Raw genomic sequence first — 12,560 nt, 5'->3', positions numbered from 1 at the left:
TACCTGTACGAAGCACAGTGTACCTGCATGAAGCACAGTGTACCTGTACGAAGCATGGTGTACCTGTACGAAGCACGGTGTACCTGTAAGAAGCACGGTATACCTGCATGAAGTACAGTGTACCTGTGAGTAAGCAAAGTGTACCTGCATAAAGCACAGCGTACCTGTCCGAAGCACAGTGTATCTGCATGAAGCACAGTGTACCTGTACGAAGCATGGTGTACCTGTACGAAGCACGGTGTACATGTACGAGGCACAGTGTACCTGTACCAAGCACGGTGTACCTGCAAGAAGCACGGTGTACCTGTACGAAGCACGGTGTACCTGTACGAAGCATGGTGTACCTGCATGAAGCACAGTGTACCTGCATGCAGCACAGTGTACCTGTAGGAAGCACGGTGTACCAGTAGGAAGATTAGTGTACCTGTAGGAAGCACAGTGTACCTGCACGAAGCACAATGTACCTGTAGGAAGCAAAGTGTACCTGCATGAAACACCGTGTACCTGTAGGAAGCACGGTGTACCTGTACGAAGCACAGTGTACCTGTACGAAGCATGGTGTACATGTACGAAGCACGGTCTACCTGTACGAAACACAGTATACTTGCATGGAGCACAGTGTACCTGTTCGAAGCACGGTATACCTGTACGAAGCACAATGTACCTGTAGGAAGCACGGTGTACCTGTACGAAGCACAGTGTACCAGTAGGAAGCAAGGTGTACCTGCAGGAAGCACAGTGTACCTGCATGAAGCACAGTGTACCGGCATGAAGCACCGTGTACCTATATGAAGCACGGTGTACCTGTACGAAGCATGGTGAACATGTACGAAGCACGGTGTACCTGTACGAAACACGGTGTACCTGCTTGAAGCATAGTGTACCTGTACGAAGTACAATGTACCTGCATGAAGCACAGTGTACCTGTACGAAGCACGGTGTACCTGTACGAAGCACAGTGTACCTGTACTAAGCACGGTGTACCTGCAAGGAGCACGATGTACATGTACGAAGCACGGTGTACCTGTACGAAGCACGGTGTACCTGTACGAAGCACAGTGTACCTGTACGAAGCAGGTGTACCTGTACGAAGCACAGAGTACTGTACGAAGCTCAGTGTACCTGTACGAAGCACGGTGTACCTTTACGAAGCATGGTGTACCTGTACGAAGCACAGTGTACCTGTATGAAGCTCAGTGTACCTGTACGAAGCATGGTGTACCCGTATGGAGCACGGTGTACCTGTACGAAGCACAATGGACCTGTATGAAGCTCAGTGTACCTGTACGAAGCACAGTGTACCTGCCTGTATGAAGCTCAGTGGACCTGTATGAAGCTCAGTGTACCTGTACGAAGCACAGTGTACCTGTATGAAGCTCAGTGTACCAGTACGAAGCACGGTGTACCTGTATGAAGCACGGTGTACCTGTACAAAGCACAGTGTACCTGTACGAAGCATGGTGTACCTGTACGAAGCACGGTGTACATGGGACACAGAGTGCCTGGTAGCAAGATCGGTTACCGCAAGAATCCGGTTGTTTCTCATGTTCGCTACGCACGTTTTCACAATGGGCATATGGTATATTTCACCTTGTCATAAAATGTAACATATGTTTTAGATATGTTGTACTTATGCAAAACACGGTCTTTTCACTAGTAGTGAAGTTTACATACATGTTTACACACTGAAGCCTCTGGTACTCTTATTATGAATGGAAAGAATGTCCTGCATGTATGCCGATTTCCTGCTAGGAGATGTGCACATGTCATGCCTTGGGAATCTACCCAGACGCTGCAGCCAATCTTGTGGGTAATTCTATATAGGTTACCTGTTGAAAACAGTCCATTCGCATGGAGACGTTGACACTGTTACGAAACCGGTGATTATTATGCGGCTACGAAATCAAATGTACCACAGGAACTCGGTGCTAACACAATATGAGCTGTCACTGGTTGTATAAGTATTGCAGATTACCATGGATATTCCACGGTTCTCCCTGTAGGCACGAGTTACCTGCATGCAACGCCAACTCCGTGATGCTAACCTAATGATGAAGCCGTTATTACTAGCTTTGAATTCATGGTGAAAGCATTTCGAATGGGATAGCTGGATTCTTGTACCTGTACCCATAAATCTTTGTAGAACTGTTGAAGCAATAGGTGTACTTACGAATAAATGATCATGAAGCACGGTGTAGCTGTAGAAGCCGGTTCATACTGTAGAAGCACAGTGTTACCTGTACTAAGCACGGTGATACCTGCAAGGAGCACGTTGTACATGTTACGAAGCACGGTGTACCTGTACGAAGCACGGTGTACCTGTACGAAGCACAGTGTACCTGTACGAAGCAGGTGTACCTGTACGAAGCACAGAGTACTGTACGAAGCTCAGTGTACCTGTACGAAGCACGGTGTACCTTTACGAAGCATGGTGTACCTGTACGAAGCACAGTGTACCTGTATGAAGCTCAGTGTACCTGTACGAAGCATGGTGTACCCGTATGGAGCACGGTGTACCTGTACGAAGCACAATGGACCTGTATGAAGCTCAGTGTACCTGTACGAAGCACAGTGTACCTGCCTGTATGAAGCTCAGTGGACCTGTATGAAGCTCAGTGTACCTGTACGAAGCACAGTGTACCTGTATGAAGCTCAGTGTACCAGTACGAAGCACGGTGTACCTGTATGAAGCACGGTGTACCTGTACAAAGCACAGTGTACCTGTATGAAGCTCAGTGTACCTGTACGAAGCACGGTGTACAGGGACACAGAGATGCATTGGTAAGCAAAATGGACTACAACAACAGTAATCCGGTTGTTTCTTTCATTTCGGCTACCCACGTTTTCACCAAATGGGCACTAGATGTAATATTTTCACCATTGTCAAAAATGTAACATATGTTTTAGATATTTTGTACTTATTTGCAAAACAAACGGTACCTTTTCACTAAAAAAGCTAATAAGTGAAGTTTACCATACAATGTTTTACACTACTAGAAGCCTTCCTGGTCTCTTTTTATGAAATGGAAAAGAATTCTCTACCTGTATGCCATTTCCACTGCAGGACGCATTGTGCACATGTCATGCCCTTGGGAATTTCTACCCGCAGACGCTGCAAGCCAATTCCTTGTGGGTAATATCTATATTTAGGTTCCTTGTTGAAAACATCCCATACCCGCAATTGATGACGATTGAGACAATCTTGTTGTACAGAAACGTGTGGATTATTATGCGGGCAAATACGAAATTCAAAGTAACCACCCAGGTAACTCTGGATGTCAATAACAACCAATATTGAGCTGTCACTGGTTGTATAAGTATTTGCTATGATACCACTGGCATATTTTCCACCGGGTTCATTCTCATGTGGCATGACGTCATACCTGTCTCCGCAGACGCCACACTTTCCTTTGTTGATTCCATGCTGAACCTGAAATGATGAAGACCAGCATATAAATCTACTATGCTTTTGATTTACTTCATGGTCAAAAAGCAATTTCGACAATGGCATAGCTAGGCATTCTTCTGTACGCTTGTACCCACATAAAATTCTTTTTAGAACTGGAACAAGTTAAGGTTCTTAGCAATAAAAATCTCGGAAGACGGGATGGGGGTTAAGCAATAATATTGAGACTTCGTTCCCGGTTCAAAAATATCTGTAACATTAATAGAATTACTAAATTTGCTAGCTAAACACGTGCACAGATTTTTTTTTGTTGGATTTAACGTCGCACCGACACAGGATAGGTCATATGGCGACTTTCCAGCTTTAATGGTGGAGGAAGACCCCAGGTGCCCCTCCGTGCATTACTTCATCACGAGCCGGCACCTGGGTAGAACCACCGACCTTCCGTAAGCCAGCTGGATGGCTTCCTCACATGAAGAATTCAACGCCCCGAGTGAGGCTCGAACCCACATCGATGAGGGAAACACGTGCACAGATATCAGATATTATTCCTCTGATAAGTTCAGCAATTTTTTTCTAAGGAAGGCAAGAAATCCAACCAGTCGATAAACAATATATAATGCAACATTCTGAAACAACTGGCCCTAATACAACCCCTATTATAACATGACTCTATGTAAATGACCGTTTCCTAAAAGGAACTAAGAATTTTTGTGTGTTATTACGCAGACGACAAACATCAATATGACGAACTGACGGATTTGCGCAAGACTCTGGAGAGCGATTTTTAAAAAAGACGTTTTTACGACAGTATCATATTTTTCTAAAATTAATTTTGTAAACATATTAACGTGTTTGTCATTTCCTTAGTGATATCATTTTTCTTTCCATTCACAATAGTTTTGATGCGAAGTTTTTTTTTCTCCCACAATTATTTCTTCCCTTTCGTCTTGACTAATTCTGCACAACAACTGAGGAAAACCAAATTGTGCTGCTACCATTCTGCACAACAAACGGCTACTAGCTACAGAATTTGTAAATGGGGGAAAGAATTAATTGACGTCCGTGTCATCCGATTTAGTTAATAATAACTATGTATTCGAAATAAACACTCAAATGACAAAGTCAAACTTAAAATTATGAACACGATTATGTGTGCAAAACCTGAATGCGTGCTATATCTAATTTGACATTATTCGTGTTGCCTCCTGTCAGCACAAACATGCATAATACTTTGACAGTTTTCTCATTGATAAATTGGTATGTCATGACAGTATTATGCAAAACACTTCTACTTGGAAATACATCGTATGACACAGCAAAGACACAAGGTTTCAAGTACACTGAAACTTGATTAAACATCTGCGTATATTATTATTATTATTATTATTAATAATAATAATAATAATAATAATAATAATAACCAATTTATCTTAATAAGGTGACATGTGATACCTTTAATAACATTCAAAGAAAAAAAAGAACCAAAGAATATGTGTATTGTCCGTAAGTATTGACCTGGCACTCATTAATTCTTCACCGATATTTGCGGACGTTTTCATTATTTTACACGATATTTGTGTCCTGAAAATATTTACATAAATTAAAATAACCGATATAGTTAACCAATGAAACGTTTATGTAGTGATAAGCTCTCCCTCTTCAAAGCACGTTACGATGAGTTCGAATTCAGTTGAGACCATGTCCTTTTTCTTAATTGTAATTGTGTCTATAGTACTTTTATTCTTATGTTTTTAAGAAACATGTCATTTTTAGAGACACCAATTCCTTGCATTGTCCAGTGAATGAACGAACACTTGTCCGGTCCTGAAAATTTTAGTCGGCATTTTGTAGAATGGTTTGCTGACATGTAGGTAGAAGAATGTTGGTGCCAGGTCAATACTTACGGAAAAATACTAACCTATATAAATGTTTACTTTTGAGCAAAGCCATTAACCTTTAATTTTGAGAAACCAAATAAGTATAATTAATTAACGTTTTAAATTTTTACAGTACTGTATGGCTCTTTCTTGAAGCGAACATTTTTCTTGGAATGTATATCAATATATTATTATACCTCTTGTAAATGCTGAATTCTAATGCTAATTCCTCATTGGTTTAACTTTAAATATTACTTAGCAATTTAATATCGTATGCACAGAAGAGCTTTTTTGCTTTTCTACACATGTGACATAAGCATAAATTTTCTGTGCATTTTTCATATCTTCTGCTTCCCATTGAAACAATGATCAAGTTGACTAAGTGCTTACTGCTATTTGATTGTATATTTTTAGCGTTCAGAAAAGACATTCATATTTCTTGAGGTGAAGATTTTTTACATCAACCTCACAGGATTGCAATATTTAAATTAAAATAATAATGAGAATTAGACATGCAGATCAGGATCATATTGACACGGCCGGTACAGCAGTAATGTATTTCTACAATACGAAAAAGATAAAATAACACCCAGCATATATGCGAAACTTTACAATATACTCGTAATAAACAAATAATAACAGAATAGTAATAAAACAAACAAATTGTCAAATATGATCAAGAAATGGATTAATTTACAAATAAAATATACGTTTTAGTAATAGTATACCGCGCATGTTATTGATAACAATCAGTTTTATAAAATGCATTATTTAGAAATAAGATATCTGATGTTTACCTAAACGTACTTTGTAAACAAATTAGCATGTACAACATACGTAATTTATCATTATATTTTTGTAGTTCTGTCAAGTTTACAGACATGTCCATCCTAAAACATGAACGAGTATACAGTTTGTCAGTTTTATAGCAATATCTGTCAAGTGTACCTCTGTACTCAGTAATATAACGTTTTGATTAGTTGAGTATATATTCTATTTATTACCAGTAAAATTGTATATTGGTGACAGCGTAACATTTTGACTATTGACCGGCAAGCCATATATATTCAAATGTTTGACTTATTAGCCAAGTAAGCATGTGTTAAACGTAGTCCGGTCATATAGCTTAAACTGTGGACAAAGATTTATAAGGAGTCATGTGACAAAACTATTCATTTCTACAATAATAGTAAAATAATATACAAAACAAAAACGTTAAATATAAAACAATTTGACTATAGACTGTCTATTTTAATTCACTTTCCTTGGCTATTTTAAGGTAGAATCACTTCTAGCCCTAGAATAATGCTGTAAACACATTTTTCCGTGAGAAGTGATCACTAGATATATAACACAATTCAGTGAGTGTCCTTTAATATATTGAAAGTCTTTTTGAAATGAATTATTAAATGTGAGGTAAAACATTTTGCTCGGTGTATCTACATACATATTTATAACAATATTCATGAAAACATTTCTTAAAGAAATATGACATGCTAATTCCCTAAACCCGGTAGAAAAAAGTAATGATAAAATATTCCGCATGTCTCATTTCCAGTCTCTATATCAAATCTGGTGCATGTCTTATATCAAATCTGGTGCATGTCTCATATCAAATCTGGTGCATGTCTCATTTCCAGTCTCTATACCAAATCTGGTACATGCCTCATTTCCAGTCTCTATACCAAATCTGGTACATGCCTCATTTCCAGTCTCTATATCAAATCTGGTACATGCCTCATTTCCAGTCTCTAAGATTTGGTACATGCCTCATTTCCAGTCTCTATACCAAATCTGGTACATGCCTCATTTCCAGTCTCTATACCATATCTGGTACATGCCTCATTTCCAGTCTCTATATACCTCATTTCCAGTCTCTATACCAAATCTGGTACATACCTCATTTCCAGTCTCTATACCAAATCTGGTGCATGTCTCTATACCAAATCTGGTACATGCCTCATTCCCAGTCTCTATACCAAATCTGGTACATACCTCATTTCCAGTCTCTATACCAAATCTGGTACATGTCTCATTTCCAGTCTCTATACCAAATCTGGTACATGTCTCATTTCCAGTCTCTATACCAAATCTGGCACATGCCTCATTTCCAGTCTCTATACCAAATCGGTACATGCCTCATTTCCAGTCTCTATACCATATCTGATACATGCCTCATTTCCAGTCTCTATATCAAATCTGGTACATGCCTCATTTCCAGTCTCTATACCAAATCTGGTACATGTCTCATTCCCAGTCTCTATACCAAATCTGGTACATGTCTCATTTTCAGTCTCTATACCAAATCTGGTACATACCTCATTTCAAGTCTCTTATCAAATCTGGTACATGTCTCATTCACAGTTAACTGCCGAAAGTTCAATATTTTTATTACTTACCCATCGCCAATATTTATCATTTAGATTTAATGACATGTCACATTGGACATTTATTTTGCAATGTTGATATTAAATATTCTGATGTTAAGCATAATCAATGTCACAAGTTACTTAAACAATTGTGCAAATATGAAACTCACATATATTACGTTTAAGAAAAACAAACATTAATTTCGAACATATACGAGGTTCCGATCTCTTTTAATAGTGAAACTTTGTCATAAGTGTTTATAACATTTCATTCAAAATCTAGAAGAGCGATTGAAGCTGAAGTTGTTGGTAAATGCAACCTCGCTGTCTTGATTAGATACAGCCAGTCAGCTACAACAATTTTGAGACAGTTCACAAGTTTAATTGTATACCTTGGGAGCCTGGTTTATCTATTCTATTTTAAGTAAAAGCTCATGTTGTGATGCTATATATACAGAGTATACTTGTATTTCTTTGTATTCATTTTAGGGTGCTGGTATGTTTTGGTTTAGAATATTTCAAAGAAAGTTTAAGTCTGTTAACATCTAATTCTATACTGAACAACGATACGCCACCGATATATCGCACAACTAATGACACGTCTCCAATATATCGCATATACATATAGTAGAGAGAATTTATATGAACTAAATCACCACCACAATATACCAGACCAATTACGGCAAAGCGCCTAGCAGTTCAAACGAACACGAACATGCCACAGCAAGTCCACTAACCCAAAAAGATTAGTTTTAACACTGTTTTATATAGGAGCCCGATTTGTACTACACATTCGTACTGGTTCAACATTTGCATATATATACTCAAATCTCTGTTTTCATGTCTCACAAATCAGTAGTGACATTTTAGTTTTTTTAACTGATTGGGACCAGGGAAGCTATATTTTCTGTCTCTGAAAGTTAACTGGATCTCGAGGACACTTTGAATATATAGAGATAGTTTGCATAAAGGGATATAATTATATTCAGAACAGTTGACTAAACTGTCACTACTGATTTGTGACTAATGACAGGTCACCGATATATCGCACAACTAATGACGCGTCTCCGATACATCGCATATATATATATATATATATATATATATATATATATATATATATATATATATATATAAACTAATGACACGTCTCCGATACATCTCAAAACTAATGACACGTCTTCGATATATCTCAAAACTAATGACACGTCACTGATATATCGCACAACTAATGACACGTCTCTGATATACAGTATAAGCAATGACACGTCACCGATATACAGTATAAGCAACGACACGTCACCGATATACAGTATAAGCAATGACACGTCTCCGATATACAGTATAAGCAATGACACGTCACCGATATACAGTATAAGCAATGACACGTCTCCGATATCCAGTATAAGCAATGACACGTCACCGATATACACTATAAGCAATGACACGTCTCCGATATACACTATAAGCAATGACACGTCACCGATATACACTATAAGCAATGACACGTCTCCGATATACACTATAAGCAATGCCACGTCACCGATATACAGTATAAGCAATGACACGTCTCCGATATACAGTATAAGCAATGACACGTCACCGATATTCAGTATAAGCAATGACACGTCACCGATATACAGTATAAGCAATGATACGTCACCGATATACAGTATAAGCAACGAAACGTCACCGATATACAGTATAAGCAACGACACGTCACCGATATACAGTATAAGCAAGACACGTCACCGATATACAGTATAAGCAATGACACGTCTCCGATATCCAGTATAAGCAATGACACGTCACCGATATACAGTATAAGCAATGACACGTCATCGATATACAGTATAAGCAATGACACGTCACCGATATAAATTCACGCTTTTTCCCCAATCTGAGCCCCATTTGTTCCTGAATAAATTCATTAACAGGCCTTTTTGTTAATTATTTTGTTCACATAACTCACAACAGGTAATTTTGTTCTTAGTCAAATATGTGATACGTCTTTTTACCTTATATGTAATTCTAAAATGGAGATAATACTTCATTGGTCATAACTATGGAAGTATCATGGTTCTATAACTTACCCATCGTCCACCGCAGTTAAGTCCTGTATCGTCGTCATTTCTGGGAGAGACGAATCCTCGAGTCCATAAGCTGGATCTTTGCGCAGGCTCCATCATGCGACCTCTCGCAGCAACTTCCGGTGGTAATAATAATATATAACATAGGACGATAATTAAACTGAAAAGAAAACGAAAATATATGACAGTGTCTAAAATTCATAGTAGCCATAGCTCGTATAGACTCTGAGATAAATGTCATTATTCTTGAACAGAAAACCATATTTTAACGATGAAATTATCTCGAAGTTTTCGCGAAAATGAACTCGATATTATTTATCGTGTAGCTACGTGCATGTGCCAACACATTTTGTCATGGCAAATTAGTTTTTGTAGGGGGACAAATAATATAATAACGGAAAAAATATCCTCGTTAAATAAGTCACATGATACTGGCTGTGATGGTCTGTTATGACAGACGGTCGCGGAGTCATAAACACTGCTGGTTATCACGAATGTTTAAATTCATGAATCAAAACATAATAAAAAGCTATGTTTTGATGAATGTCCGTGTCAAAATGTTTATGTTTGTGAAATGCTTGAATAATTGAACAAGAGAGCCATGAACATTTTAAGTTGTTCACCTAGCCTTGACCTTTTTACTTTGAATTGTATGTCGTGACACACTGTATCATATAAAGCAGCTGTTTTGTTAAGTACGAAATACATGATCATAGATAAGGCACAGGTATGTGAGATGTAGTACAAGATTATGCAACCTTGTTTTGTGGGGATAATTTGTTAGGCAAGTTTTTCCCCCACTGGTTTTTGAAAAGGGACAGGGGCCTTCACAATTGGGAATAATGCGTCGTAAATCGTCTAAACTGGGATTTGTTAAAAGTCATACATTTTTTTTATCAAAATGTCACATTTAAGAAAAAAAAATGGTCATAAAGGCATTGAGTAAGCAAATTGTAATATCTTCTAAGTGTTTGAAAAAGTTGAAAAAAAAGTAAAAAAAAGTAACTTTGGGAATTTAAGCTTTGAAAATGGGGAAAAACATACTATTTGCCATTGGGATTGAGGTCCAATTTCGGCCCAAAAATTGGCCAGAAAAACACTGTATAATTCTCATGTAAAATGCTTGACCTTAATTGTACAATAGTCGGGTAGTGATACAAATAACTAAATTTTCCATAATCGTTTGTAACATTTATACGTCTCAAGTTAAAATGTGATCATTTATGTATCAAGTTTTTAATCTCTAGCACAAAAAGCACTAATCAGGCGGGAAATGTTAATTCTTACTTATTAATTTTAACTAAACACACATGGTAGAAGTGGTATATAGAAATTGCGAGTTTGGCACCAATACAGTTTGGAATGTATCAAATTACACATGATCAGTTTGGCATAATAAACAGAATGCTATGTTTTAATCTATATTTTGTAAATATTCGTTTCTTACAGGTCATTGGGTACTGTCTGTATATCTAACTGTTGTAACAAAGACTTAAGTAGTCCGCATAAAAATTGTTATATGCATATGTATGTATAAATTATTTACTAAAATAGACGTAACAATTGTCTTTGTATTAGGGAAGACTTTTGCAAGCGAAACTCATTACCGTTTCAGTGGAAAGAGGAAATCGTAATTGTCAAACTGTGCTGAAATGAAATGCGAATCGTGATGTACTTGGTACAAACCTGACATGTAAATTGAGTACTGTTTTATACACTGTTAAATGATCCATGAGAAGGAATAAGGGACAGTCAGTTTGCGTTTTGTTACTCCTGGATCACTTAAATCCATTATGTTTACGAATACTTTTTGACAAACAAATGTCACTTTATTATGACAGCGCAACTTACAACAATACTTATATTTGTATTGATTCAGCTTTTATGGCTAAAATGTGGGAATGTTTAGTAATATTCTAAATTTTGACGGTCATTCATTCCTCGTAAAATCTCCAGTTTTGATATATTTAAACAGACATCGATGATTTAGACCCCGATAGAATCAAAGACTGAAATCATATACCTTCTTGTCAGGTAATATACAAGTAAAATTTCACGACATGCAGGGGTTGTACACTTCCTACACTACTGTCATTAAGCGTGAGGAAATGTCAGTTATATTACATTGTTGTCATCAAGCGAGAGGAAAGTCAGCAATGTTACGCTATTATCGTAAGCTGTAAGGAAAGTCAGCCATGTAACGCTATTGTCGTAAGTTGTAAGGAAAGTCAGCCATGTAACGCTATTGTCATAAGTTGTAAGGAAAGTCAGCCATGTTAGGCTATTGTCGTAAGTTGTAAGGAAAGTCAGCCATGTTAGGCTATTGTCTAAGTTGTAAGGAAAGTCAGCCATGTAACGCTATTGTCGTAAGTTGTAAGGAAAGTCAGCCATGTAACGCTATTGTCGTAAGTTGTAAGGAAAGTCAGCCATGTTAGGCTATTGTCGTAAGTTGTAAGGAAAGTCAGCCATGTTACGCTATTGTCGTAAGTTGTAAGGAAAGTCAGCCATGTTAGGCTATTGTCGTAAGTTGTAAGGAAAGTCAGCCATGTAACGCTATTGTCATAAGTTGTAAGGAAAGTCAGCCATGTTAGGCTATTGTCATAAGTTGTAAGGAAAGTCAGCCATGTTAGGCTATTGTCGTAAGTTATAAGCAAAGTTAGCCATGTTACGCTATTGTCATAAGTTGTAAGGAAAGTCAGCCATGTTAGGCTATTGTCATAAGTTATAAGCAAAGTTAGCCATGTTACGCTATTGTCGTAAGTTGTAAGGAAAGTCAGCCATGTAACGCTATTGTCGTAAGTTGTAAGGAAAGTCA

The 12,560-nt window shown here is 37.6% G+C and overlaps 2 protein-coding genes across 2 annotated transcripts in view; one reads left to right on the top strand and one right to left on the bottom strand.

Annotated features, from left to right (window-relative positions):
• The window catches only part of LOC123542650 (pneumococcal serine-rich repeat protein-like), a 47,911-nt gene that overhangs the window by 28,464 nt on the left and 6,887 nt on the right, over positions 1–12,560 (bottom strand). The window contains exons 2-3 of the mRNA XM_045328589.2: positions 9,749–9,905; positions 3,043–3,430 (exon numbers count right to left, since the gene is read on the bottom strand). Coding sequence (XP_045184524.2) covers positions 3,043–3,430; positions 9,749–9,905 — 545 coding nt within the window. The remainder of the gene's footprint in view (positions 1–3,042; positions 3,431–9,748; positions 9,906–12,560) is intronic.
• On the top strand, positions 6,300–7,614 carry LOC123542651 (anti-sigma-I factor RsgI2-like). Its single transcript, XM_045328590.2, has one exon. The coding sequence runs from the start codon at positions 6,830–6,832 to the stop codon at positions 7,451–7,453; it is 624 nt and encodes a 207-aa protein (XP_045184525.2). The 5' UTR covers positions 6,300–6,829; the 3' UTR covers positions 7,454–7,614.

This window comes from Mercenaria mercenaria, chromosome 19 (genome assembly GCF_021730395.1).
Source record: "Mercenaria mercenaria strain notata chromosome 19, MADL_Memer_1, whole genome shotgun sequence".
Lineage (NCBI taxonomy): Eukaryota > Metazoa > Mollusca > Bivalvia > Venerida > Veneridae > Mercenaria > Mercenaria mercenaria.
The sequence above is the reverse complement of the archived record's forward strand: the minus strand, read 5'-3'. Positions and strand labels throughout refer to the sequence as shown.